The sequence below is a fragment of the Eptatretus burgeri genome, chromosome 5 (genome assembly GCF_056783735.1).
Source record: "Eptatretus burgeri isolate ZD-2024b chromosome 5, Ebu_testis_v1, whole genome shotgun sequence".
Taxonomy (NCBI): domain Eukaryota; kingdom Metazoa; phylum Chordata; class Myxini; order Myxiniformes; family Myxinidae; genus Eptatretus; species Eptatretus burgeri.
Genome location: NC_140965.1, coordinates 66,377,289 through 66,390,769, shown reverse-complemented (window position 1 = coordinate 66,390,769; position 13,481 = coordinate 66,377,289). Strand labels below are relative to the sequence as shown.

Here is a 13,481-nt window from a genome sequence, read left to right as displayed (position 1 = left end):
TGAAGCAAATGCTTTATTGCGAGTGCGCATGCTCGCTCAGGACGAGATTCCGTACAATTTGGTAAAAATCTGAGCCAAAGCCCTGCTAACTTGCAGGTTTGTGTTCTGATTTACAGTGTTCAAATTATAAAACTCAATTTAAATCAAGTAGTTTCTCGATCATAGAAATGGAACAACAAACAGACCAAGAAATAGATTGACAGTCGGACCAACTGAGTGAACCAATTGCTGAACCCAGCTTTGCGCTATATGCGTGGGGTGTGGTGTGAAAAATATTCATTAAACCATTTGGTGCTGGAGTTCCAATTTTGAAAATAATCTTGTTCTCTGAGATTCTTGGAATCGTTTGCTCCCTGAAAGAGGGGAATCCCACAAACAGCCACATGATCTGTGGACTTTCCGGACTGGTTTAAATGTTTGGCTAACTGGTTTGTGAGGTCACTGCTGATCACTTGATCATCAGTGTTTGGTCAGACTGGAGCAAGTGGGTTAGTGAACAATGCCTGATAAGCTTCATGAAAACTTGATTAAACGAGGTGTTTATAATTAGTTCTTTCTTGATTGTTTATTTATAATAAAAACATCTTCAAGCATATAATGAAATGAAAACCAAATATTTTTTTTACTTCCCTGTCAAGTGGTGTCAAACATCAAGGAGCAAACGAAGTGCACAGTGCCTCCCCCACCCAGTGGTACCTCGATATTGGGAAGACGTTTTTTTTTTTCATTAGCTGGTTTCATCCTGATAAATACCTGAGGAAACAGGTGTGTTGTGGATGTGTGGAGCTTCAAATACAAATCTGGATGAGGACGAAAACCTTCAGCTTTGACTATGGAACTGTGCCAGCCCGATCTCTTTTTGTGTACAATGTTGGAAGAAAGCTGTGGAACAGATAGTGGGACATCTGGATGACTGTGGACAGGCATCCGAGGTCCATGTGTGCGACATGTGATTTAAAAAATGATGTCGAGTACTACAAAATGGATTAATATTTTGTTTAAACACAACAAGGGAGGGTGAACGATACTTTTAACAATGCAGCCAGAACAGTCTCGCATACAAAAAAAGTAGACAAAGCATGCTTGGACAGTACATTGATGTAAGAATGGTAACTTGAGATATGTCTTACAAAGTGAGGGGGGGGAGGGGGGGTCAAGGAGAAGAGAAAATTGCAAAACACTCAATGCTTTTAGAAACATCGTTCATTGATGTTCAGAAAAAGGAAGACACAGTAATGCAGTTTTGGTGCTTTATACTCTACAATGGATCAGCAGCTTTTAAATTCCAAATTCAAACTCTCATGAATGCTGTCCAATGCTGGTGGAGTACGAAAAGTTGCACAACTGCTACTTGGCCTAAGATATTCACTAATCCTTCAGCCCTCATTTGGGAACCAAAGACTTGGTTCACCAAAGTTTCTTAGTCTCCAGAATCTTTTGGGCAGTGATATTGGTGAAGAGAAGAGGGAGATGGGGAGGGTGCAGGGGAAAGGGGATGACGGGGAGGGGACGGGAGGAAGGGCCAGTGATATAGCAGGGGAAGAAGGGTGAGGGAGGGGGCATGGGAAGAAGGGCTTGGGAGTGGGCAAGGGGCAGAGAAAGAAGGGTGGCCTTCTTTGGGAGTTAATCCACAAGTCATAAGGCATCCACCCTGGACGGGTCCTGTGCTCGAAGCACTTATGAGTCCAAACGTTCATCCTTTGGGTACGGTGGTGTTGCAGTCTATTAGCTGGAAGGAGTTGAGAGTAAGGTCGCTGTGGATGATTTAAAAGCCTGGTCTTACATCAAGTGTTAACATCTTTGGTTGGAAAGCTCCTTGATGCCACCGATCCAAGTTACACAGCAGGATTCAAACATGTAGTCTCTGTTCAAACGCCAGCAGTGGATTGAACCACACCCCAGGAATTATCCCTGTAAAAAGGTTGCTTGGTCCCAGGTTTCCAAAAAGTCAGGCAAGAGCCTCCATAAGCGCTCTTACTCAAAGCTCATGAGGTTGTCTGGGGGCTGGACAAGAGAAAATGAATCATTTGTTTTGTAAGAATAAATTGCTTGGAAAATTCAAAATTAAACAAATGCACAATTACTTATTGACTTTTGGGGTTTACCTATAAGCGCCTCACATTGAATGAACTGTGACTGATTTACGAAGAGATCTGAAAGGGACTCTGTGAACTAAGGAGAGATACAGTAGAGGGGGAATCAAATGTCTGAAATATTTTCCTATTTGTCCCTACACTTTAGGTGGTGCACACAATGTGTACAATGGTTACTGGGAATGGGTGAGGACAGAAAACTTGCCTGAGTACGGTTACTCCGACAGGCATCCTCCAGGTGTGTGACCCAAAGTCTTGCGATAGTTTCAGAGTTAGCCTGGAACTTGTACACATTACCTGCAGAGTGGAACAAAACAAAAATGAGATGCATTTCCATTGTGACAGGTGAGTGCATGTTAAACCTCTCCCTCATCTGTGATTGGTTTCTGCCAATACTTGAACACACATTTGAACCAAAAAGAGGCCATGACATTTTTCTGTTAATAGCTTGTATTTGTGGAATCATTGACAAACTCGATCGCTATGCAAGCTTAAGTGAGACAATTGTGGGGAAAGATTCTGCATTCTTTAAATTTGTTTGTGGGAGCACATTTGATAAAGGATAGGGGTGTGGAGACAAAGGAACAACAATGGATGGAGGAACTTAATACCAAACATGCAATCAGGGCCGTCTCTCTGGACATATCTCAAGCTTTGGATATGGTCTGGCATCCTGCCTTTCTCTATAAACTCTCTACTTACGGCATCAAAGGCCAACTCCACTCTTGGTTTCCTGACTTGCTCTACTTTCGTAGCCAAGGTGTGGCTCTCAACAGAATCCTTTCATCTCCTCTCCTTGGGAAAGTTGGAGTCCCCCAAGGCAGTGTTCTGGGCCGTCCTAATTCATAATCTTCATCAACAATCTATCTTTTTGAATCTCAGGAAAATCCCCTTTATCTATTTGCTGATGACTTCACTCTCTACCGTGACATCCCTCACCCTTCATTTAGGCAGGCAGCAGCCTCCTGGTGGCTGGTATTATATCTATTCTCACCAAAGAAGCTGCATAAAGCAACCATGAAAGGATACACAAAGTAAGCCCTTTATTATTCCCAGGGGCTGGAGAGTTTAATTGATTATGTGAGAGCCAATTGGTTATTCCCTCCATTCACAGGTGAGAGATGTGAGTGGGTCCTTGTTTTTCATACATATACAGTATGTATATACATATCGTGATTCACTGTCATTTCTTTGGTCAAATATCCATAATAATGAGAGCAAACGTGGTTAGATCATTCGCTGCGAGTGTGGGATATCGGTGGTTCGATTCTGACTCCAGCAGTGTCATACCAAAAACACGCAGAAGGACATCGTGGGTTGGAGGGTGGGGGGGGGGAAGAGGAAGGGGAGGGAGATTCTTCCTCAATAGCCCTACTGCTTAGATATAAGAGACATCATAATATTGCATCACTTCCTCCAAGGTAACCGGCTGAGTTTGTCTCAACTAAAGTCTGTTGTTGTCCATTATCTCCATGTGCACGCATTTGTAATGATTTGTATAACAGCTCGTCCATGAGCTTTATACCCTGTCGATATTTTTTTTGAAGGAAGTTCAAATCCAGGTACCAGCATGTGCACTCTTGAAAAATCTTCACACAGATACACAAAATAGGATATGAGCATATCATATCAAATCTTTCAATTTAATGTATTGTCAAGGATGAGTCAACGAGGTGTTACCAGAGTTGATGCATGCTATATGTTGATAGGAGATAAGATATACAGTACTGTATTTCAATAATAGGCTCTCAATCTCACACTGCAACACAATGGGTCACCTTACCATGCTCAGAGTCCATGAGCTGGAAGGCCCCGGCTGTGTCGGGCTCTCCCAACTTGACAACCATGCAGCCAGCCACGCACGTCTTCTTGGATGGCCGTGATTTGAACTGCCACACATTAAACCTTTTATTCAAATACAAAATTCAAGCTTGTGGAAGAGTGTGGTGATGAGGATAGAGCAGAAACATACCGACAGTGGGATGGTGTGAAAACAGGTGGATGCAGAAGAAAGCAAATGGATGAACAAATGGGAATGAATGAATGAATGAATGAATAAGCAATGTTTAATAAGCAATGTAATCATAAGCAATGTTTGCAGGTGTTTTTGACACCCTGTGTTCGGTGTATGTGAGCCGGAAGTTCCAAGCCATGTCAAACTATCCAAGAAGTGAGAGACTTCTGCCAATTAGGATTTCTGCTTTTTTCAATAAAAATGATTAATGTGGACTCCAATGATTGAAGGTTTATTATTTTGTACTCTCTACTGATATCCATAGTAAGCCTGATTGTTTTATGGAGAACTTCCTATACATGAACAGTTTTAAAACAATTTACTTTTTCCTTTTTGCATTTGTGCTCATGTTTAATTAGGACAGCTTAGAGGTGGTTGGTATTAAGTGAAGTGCGGTTCTTCAAATTAGGATATGCCTCAAGTTACTTCCAAACGACGCCGATTGCATGACATGGAAGCTTATACCTCAGCCCAGCTCATGTGGCAGAAGTATGGTAAATTATCAGTGCCATCATCTGCCACTGCAAGTTACCAGACCCCACCGTCACAGCCAAGGAATGTATAACAACAAAATGCTGAGCAGCTGACAAGGAAATAGCTATTATCATGGCAGACAAAGGCATATGCGTAGTAGTGTTGGATGAAAAAGACGACAACACTAAATGTCTGGACATACTGAAGGATAACAAACCATAGCAGAAAATATGTGATAACCCTACAAATAGTTATAGAAAGAAGGCAACTTTACCAATCAATAAGTTACAAAAACAGGTGTCATCAGTGAAGAACACAAGCGTTATCCAACTCCACCTACTGAACCAACAGTACCAGCCTTCTACAGACTGTCCAAAACTCATAAGTCAGAATCAATCCCTCTTGTCCAATCGTGAGCAGCATTGATTCAGTGACAAACAAGTTAGCAAAACTAGCGGTTAGCATATTGGGTTAATTAATAGGACAATCCAAGCTTCATGTGAGGAATGCCCAGTACTTTGTAGAGAATACAAATTACCTTCAGCTAATTGAGGATGAAACTGTTGTGGATGTGTCGTAAGTGCGTTGTTTACATCCATACCTCCCGAAGATGCAATCGGCGTCGTTCAAAAGTACCTTGAGGCAAACCCCAAGTTGAAGTTGACAATAGCTTAATATCGATCAAATATCTTAATATCGCACATCACTTAATATCCTTCAGTTCAACTCACACCACCCATTAAGTCACAAGCTTTTAGTAATATGGACTCTCATCCATTGAGCTGATTATCTTGTTTGTGATCCAAGGAGCACTGCTAGGGAAAAAGAAAACACCAGACAAGTGCTCCAAAAGAATGGTTACCCCAGATGAGCTTTCCTGAAAGCTGAACGGCCTAAACGGGCATGATAGTCCATCGTTTAACTTGGCCAAGGACAAAAAATAAATAAAAAAAAGAGAACCTTGGTCACCATACCATATGTTGCAGGCTTATCGGACAAGTTAAGACGATCCTTCTCAAGATTTTGGATAGTCACTGTTTTTAACCCCCAAAACCCCTTGAGACAACAATTGGTGCATGTGAAGGATGAATCCCCAAAGGAAAACAAAAACACAATGTGGTGTATAGTACAAGATGACATTAGGTGGATTGCAAGGATTATTACATTGGGTAAACACAACAGTCCCTGAAAGCCCGCATGGGTCAACATCGAAGGTCGAGCTCCGCAGAAGGTATTCCAAACTTTGCGGTGTATTCTCATCTACAATCTACCAGCAATACCTTACACACTAAAGATGCAGTGATATTGGACAGGGAAAATAAGTGGTTCGAAAGTGGAGTAAAAAAATCCATTTGGGAAAGCATCGAGGTACCGACATTTAACAAGATGGGAGGTCTCCACTTCAATTTATCTCTTGTGTGGGACCGGGTGCTTGGGGAAGTTCCTTGTCACGTGAGCAGCAATGGCCACCCGACTCTCAGCAGCATTAGTCACTGGTCATTCAACAACGATCATCACGTGACACCTTTACGTCGTATATAAAAGGTCTTTGCAAGTTGAAGATTATTTGGCGATTGGCGCAATGTCGCATTCCAAGCAAACAATTATTTTCATAGTTTGATTTGAATCTCTCATCACAAAGGCGTGATGCTAAATGGCTGCTTAGGGCAACCAAACTAATGACTTGGTTGTCCAGGGTCGGACAACCTCATATCATGCCTTGAACATTGATATTGACCCTGTGATGTACAAAACGATCTTCTGGATTAACAACAAAAGAAAAGTTTCATCTTCATGGTTTTAGCAAGAGGGCTTGTCACCCAGACTTTCAAAAGTAATGCGAAAGATAAACTTTAGCTGTATTCGGACTAAGACAATGCTATTATTTTCTCTCTCTGGTTTATGCTTGTTGTTTTGGAAGAATGTCATGCCTGTTGATGTCTCTCTCTCTCACACTTATGCGAAATTCCTCTTACCTCTCAAGCAATGGTGAGGTCTCTTGATCAGACATCGATTTTCTGCCAACACCTGTAACCTTAACTCCTGTAGTCAACTGTTATTCATTGTTGACTACAAGAGTTGTGATTCATTTCTTCTTGTATGCTGTTATTCATAACCTTGCTTTTACTTGCCAAGTTGAAACTGTATATTAAGGTTATAAAAGTTCTTTATAAACGAGAACGGCACTCGGTAGAGTGCATATCTCTGCCATGCTGAACAGTTTATGGACACCAGGACCCCAACATTCGAGGGGGAAACGTTCCGGGAAAATCCCGTGAATGTTGAAGCCACGAATGTGGGGGCGCTGTTTCAATGGGAGATGGGGGATAAGTTCTGGGGATTTCCTAACCCACGAAAAATCCACGAATGTCGGGGTAAAATCCGCAAATGTTCGAGTAAAATCCACGAGTGTGGGGGAAAAATCTGTGACTGTTTTGTCATTGTTATAATAGAGATAAGTGGAATAACGTTATCGGTTCACAGCGGTTCCTGGTTCATGAAAAAGGCCACAAATTGCGACACCCCCAAAATCAGGGAATTGCTACAATGGCGACAAGGGGGATAACGTTATCGGTTCGTGGTGGTGCCTGGTTCAAAGGGGAAAGTTTTTAAAGTTTAAAATGATTTCGACCACGAATGCACAATTACAATATCATTAAAGATGCTTAGAAATAAAAAACACGACAACACCAAGCACCGTTTCCAATTTATTGAAGAATTAATTTTATAGTCAATAACCATACAGTACCATACGACGAAACGAAAACAACATCACCACCACGCACCGTTAAATTTTTTTACTAAATAAGCACAACACACGTGACTTTGCAAAATGATGAAGATGATGATGATGAAGATGAAGATGAGGTGCGCCAGGTGTATCAAGTCATGAAAGTCGATACTACCCCCTGGTCAACCGGCTAGATGAGGGAGGTGGTGTTCGGCGGCAGAAACATGACCTCAACATTCGGATGAGTGCCATTCAGGTCCATGGGGTCAAGTCAGTATGGGAGCACGTGCCGGAGCAGCACACCACTGCGTCCACTTTCCGCCGGTACTCCAGGGGCCACTGTCTGGCCATCCCCCAGGCAGATGCCTGGCCGATCCTCATCTCCTTGAGATGCTGATCAACCTGCTGCAACCACGAGGCATGTGGTCAGCCCAATGACCTCCTCCACTCACGTGGCTTCCTTGCTGAGTGAATCTGGTGAGCAGGATCAGCGTCTGGAAAACGAGCCACATGTCCATACAGCCGCAGCTGAAGCTCACCGACTACGCAGGTGACGAACCTCATTTGGGTCTCTCTCAGCAACTGCTCGTTGGACACAAAGTCCGACCAGTGATAGCCAAGGATTCTCCAGAGAGACCTGGTACCAAAGGAATTATGTCACCATCTCAGATCCCTGGTCAGAGTCAAAGTCTCACATCCGTCGAGCAATACTGGAAGCACCAATGACCTGAAGACTTGGACTTTTGTCCTCCTGCACAGGTACCGGCAGCACCACACCCCATGATCCAGTGAATCCATGACTCCCCAGGCCCAACCCAGACATCTGTTGACCTCTGGCTCACAGCCAGCAGAGACATGAATAACACTGCCAAGGTAAGTGAATCTCTCCGTGACCTCAACCTCCTTGCCACAAACAAGTACAGATAAGATAGCAGCATCCAAAATGTCATAGTTTTCACCCAGGAAACCCGTAATCCCAGTGGCTCCGACTCCTAATTCAGCAGCTCGAGGGCCCTCAAGAGGATATCTAGAGTCTCCACAAAGATGACTGCATCATCTGCGAAATCAAGGTCCGAGATCTTGACATTCCCAAATGATGCACCGCAGCTTCATCTCTCCGACATCCTCCCCAGAATCCAGTCCTTACAAGTGCTGAAAAGTATGGGGGCCAGTACACACTCCTGACAAACTCAAATAACAACTGGAGATAAGTCAGTGGTATCACCAAATCTCACAGCACTCTCAGTACCAGAGTATAGTTCAGACATCAGATTGATCAGTTTTGGTGGCAACCCACAAAAAACAAGAATCCTCCAGAGGGCATCCTGATTCACTGAATCGAACGCTTTACATAGATCAACATAGGCTGCAAGCAGCCCCTGCCAAAACTCTCGTTTGCGTTCGGTGAGGACCCGACGATCAAGGATAGGGTCAATCATTGACCTCTTTGGTGTAAAGCCTGACTGCTCTGGATGCTGGTGTTCAAGCAGTTGGTGGTGAACCCTATCAAGAATTTTCCGAGCAAAGACCTTGCCCGGCACTATGAGCAGCGTCACACCTTGGTAGTTGTTGCAGTCTTGGCGATCACCCTTCCCTTTCCAGAGGGACAACAAGGCCCCTCTTCTAGTCAGTTGGGCTGACGCCTGTGTTCCAGGCAGAGCACAGAACTGCATGCAACGACACGAGTGCAGCATTTCCACCAGCCTTGAGAAGTTCAACATGGATGCCACAAATCCCAGGAGCTTTACCCCATTTCAAATGGTTCACCGCAGTCTGTGTTTGCACAAAAGAAGATGGATCACAGTTGATTAGAAAATCAGCAATAAGGATAGTAACACCCCTGACATCCAACTAGACAGCTGGTGAATCAGCCTGGTACAGCCGCTCAAAGTAACCAGCCCAGCAGGACTTCACTTCAGACTCCTCTGTCAAAAGCCCACCACCCTCCGCTCCAACAGCAGTGCACCGAGGGACGGACTTGTAACGCGTGAATTCCCCTGTAAGCAGGACGATAATCACTTGACCACAGGTGATGCTCTACCCCCTCACAGATTTCTCACACATAGGCCTCCTTGTTCACCCTTTGTGCACGTACAGTTTTATGCCTCAGCTCCCTGAACAGCTCAACTCTGCCATTCAGCCTGGCCCTGCAACTGGTCAATGGTATCCAGTGTCCCTTGAGAGAAATTTTTTTCTTCGCCCTCCGGTGAGTTCCAAGACATCCACCAGGAACATCAAGGACGGTGGTCTTGAAGGCACTCCACAACTCTTCAGGCTTTCTCCAAGCACCCAGACCCCCAAATCCCCACTCAGCCGGTTTGCAAACTCCTCACCTACCCTCTCATCCTTGAGCTTGCCAACATCCAACCTAGGCAGGAATGGTACGTTCTCCCAGATTTAAGCTGAAACTTCTGAGTTGCTACAACAAGTCTGTGGTCAGTATTGAGGAACTGAGCACTCCGCTAGGCCCTGTAGTTCTGGATTATCCTCCAGCGACCATCAACGAGCACATGGTCAATCTCCTTTGCCAGACCACCAGCATTGGATTACCAAGTCCAGCGATCAGCCTGTGGGCGCTGAAACCATGAACCAGCCACCCTAAGTCCATGACTTCTTGCAAAGTCATGGAAATATGTGCTATTCTGGTTCACAGTTCCAGGCCCATGGGAGCCAACACATGTCTCATAGCCATCCCTATCAGTTCCAATTGATGCATTGAAATCCTCCAAGACGAGAAGAGTATCTTGCCAGTGGCACTGATCAACCCCAGACTCGAGCGTGGCACAGAATGCATCCTTCACGATGAGATCACTTGCCTCAATCGGAGCAGATACAGCAACAAGGGAAATGACACCCAACGAGTGACGAATCCTTAGTCTCATAATACGCTTGTTAACCGGTGTTACCTCAATTGTCATTGGAGTCAGCTTGTTGGACACAGCTACAGCAACTCCTTGGGCATGATAACCATCAGAGTGACCTGACTAATAGTAGGTGTTCCCACTCACCATGATCTCGCCGCAATCCGGTCTCCGAACATCAGAGAGTACTGTAATACCGATGTCCAAATGCTTGAGCTCAGATGATCATCCTCTCTTAAGGATAGAACATACCAGGCACACACCCGAAAGGACCACCTCAGGTTAACCCAAGGAGACTTCCGTCTGGTGGAGGACACCTCAGCACCACCCTGACACACTACCGCAATCTGACCCGGGATGGTTACCCCATGGTTTTACTCCCATCATCCCTTCATCCTTCATCCAGTGAGCTGCCCTGAGGAGGGCATCTGCACAGGAGGAACTCCCACAGAGTGGGTTTTCAGATTTTTTTGTGCTTTTCGTATGTTTTGCGGAATGAAGGGTTTTACGGTGGCCAGAGTGCAAATACTGCCACCAACCTCCCAATAAAAAGTAGCCCAACTGCAGGAGGACATCCGCAGACACAGTTGGGCACAAGATATGGATGGTCATTGGCTCACAAGGAGCTACTCCACCCTTTGACCAGGATGGCCAGGAGCGTTGTCATGGGGTGGCCAGGAGTGTTGTCAAGCAGCAAGAGTACCTTGTATGAAAGATTGTTTCCTGCCAGATACCTCTCGACCTGAAGAACGAAAAAGTTATGGAACTAGTCCATAAAAAGTTCAGACGTTACCCACGCCTTCCTGTTCGCCCTCCAGTACACGGTCAGCATCTGTTTGATTTTGTTCTTCAGCGCATGTGGGTTCAGGGAATGGTAGAACATCATTGGCTTTTCCATGAAGTCCCCTTCAGCATTTGCGCAGAGGAGAAGGGATACCATGAAGTCCCCCCCCCCCCGATCCTTTGCGCCCTTGAAGCTGGCTGATTTGCTCTCGCACTGTGAGATGAACGTCCTGGTCAACATCTTTTTCCAAAACAAGACGGTCTCATCAGCGTTAAAGACCTGCTCCGGCAGGTACCCCTTCTCCTCTGAGGCGCACGAGTTCTGCAGGGAATGCCCTGGCCGCATCGTGGTCTGCGGAGGCACGCTCCCCTATGAGCTTGACGTTGTGCAAATTATATCATGTCTTGAAGCGGTGGAACCACCCCTTGGTCGCTGCAAATGAGCTGGAGGTGCTGCTTGTACCAGCCACACTCGTGCTTGCACCACCCACGCCAGAGAGATGGTCATGCAGGAGCTTCCCCTTCTCCTGTATCAGTGGTCTGCTTCGAGGCATACCCTCCTGAATGTTATCCTTGATCCTTGGGAGCCATTTTCAAAGAATAAATGGAGCGAGAGGCAATACATAAGTCAGAGCAATATGACAAGAATGATGGTGAACCAGGACGCGGTGAGTAGTCTGCGTATTGTTTGTGGAGGATTTTTACGGGTGATGCTGTATTCGGCAGCTGATAATTATAGATGTGGTGAATGATGCCATTGTGTAATCAGTCCGTATGTAGCTCGCTGCTAATTACTCTAATAGATATTCTGAACATTTCCATTCTTTAACTCACAGGACATAATGTCTTTCCTATCTGCAGGCAGATTATGCTGAGCGTTTTGAAAATGTAACCACTCAGATTGTGCTGTTTTTAGCAAGATGGTGATTTACACTAAGATGCGCTGAACGTTTCCATTGTGTAATATCTATATGTGGCGACCTGGTAATTACTGGATCCATCAATAGATCCTGTTAGTGTTTTCATTCTGTAAGTAACTCATGGGGGATGGCGCTGTGACGTGTTACACTGGTGAGACATCACGCGAAACAATGTTCATGCCACGAAGTTACAAAGCAGTACATACAGTACCATATGTTTGAAGTGCACATGGTGAGACGTCCCACGAAGCTACAATACACGTACAGGAAGCAGGTGATGTTCGTGGCTAATGAAAGATTTGTTTTTTGCGTATGTGTAGTGTTGTACTGTAAGTACATTCAGCTGCTTTGTGCATGCCTTGTGTTTTAGAACTGTTATGTTCACCGCTAGTGATAAAAAAAGAAAAAAACGCCGTGAAAACTGCGAATACGTGGGGCAGTTTCCCGCAAATGTAGGACCATGTCACAAATTATCAACCCCGAATATGCGGAACCCCACGAATGTTGGGTTCCTGGTGTATTGTATCCCACTGGCAGGCCAGATCTGCACCAGGACCTTAAACAAAATCTAATCAGTAACACACCTTCTAATTGTTACTCACCCACACTGAACTTATCATCATCACAATCATCAGTTACTGGTCACACCTAACTCATCTACAAAGTCACATCACAATCTGTTCACAACCTTTTGAAATATCATGTTATATCGGGTAATATTGTTACGGATTTGGAAACCTTGTGCACACAAACAGCCAGAGTCCCCTTAGTTCAGTTATTTCGATAAGTATGTGTTTATAGTTGGAATCCCTCCTTCTGTCTAATGGGAATTTCATGTGTGCGCTATGAGTTATTTTTTAGTTAGGTTTTTCCAACAACAACTACAACAACAACAACAACAGCGCCACTGTGCCTCACTCGACCCAGTCGCCATTGCCCACGTGTTTTGGCTGAGGGCGTGGGCGGAGACTCCGTCGCTTCGGGTCGAGGCTCTGCTCCAAGGAAGGGCATGGACCGTTTCCTCCAGCCAATGAGCGGAGGGCAAGCATCACACGCACGCCCCAGCCAATCGAGAGGTTGAGCACGAGTTGTCCGACAACCCCTCATCCAATCAGGAGTCGAGGGGCGTGAAAAGAAACCCCTCCCACCTCAAGAGAGCAAAAGAGACAAGAGGACGGCAGACAGGAGTGATCGAGGCAACTGCCTCGCAGACAGGAGTGATCGAGGTGACTGCCTCGCAGACAATAGTGATCGAGGCGACTGCCCAGCAGACAGGAGAGATCGAGGCGACTACCTAGCAGACAGGAGTGTTCGTGGCAATTGCGGCGTGGTCTGTGGTCGTTGTCGAGTGGTCTGCAGTCTTGGTGCTGACAACGCCAAGGTCGTGGGTTCGGGTCCCACCGTGGTGGTTCGGGGTCGGTGTGACCGCACGATGCGGGACAGGTACCTCGGCCCGGCTCTACCGAATAGACCCACGGGGTCCAGTTTCGTGTGCGTGTGTGTGTGTGTGTGTGTGTGTGTGTGTGTGTGTGTGTGTGTGTGTGTGTGTGTCCATGGGTCCCGTCTGAAAGTAGGATTGTATAAGTGTATTCCTTTCCTTGTAAA

The 13,481-nt window shown here is 45.4% G+C and overlaps 1 protein-coding gene across 10 annotated transcripts in view; it reads right to left on the bottom strand.

Moving 5' to 3' along the window:
• Positions 1-13,481, bottom strand: part of LOC147026600 (ras-specific guanine nucleotide-releasing factor RalGPS1-like) — a 278,462-nt gene continuing 264,981 nt past the window's right edge. For 8 of the 10 annotated variants that reach the window (XM_085882173.1, XM_085882179.1, XM_085882171.1 and 5 more), the window contains 2 exons: positions 3,877-3,982; positions 1-2,390 (listed from right to left, as the gene is read on the bottom strand). In XM_085882173.1, the coding sequence (XP_085738299.1) occupies positions 2,221-2,390; positions 3,877-3,982 (276 nt within the window). In that variant the 3' untranslated portion in view covers positions 1-2,220. The remainder of the gene's footprint in view (positions 2,391-3,876; positions 3,983-13,481) is intronic. The other 2 variants (XM_085882177.1, XM_085882180.1) reach the window with 1 other exon arrangement.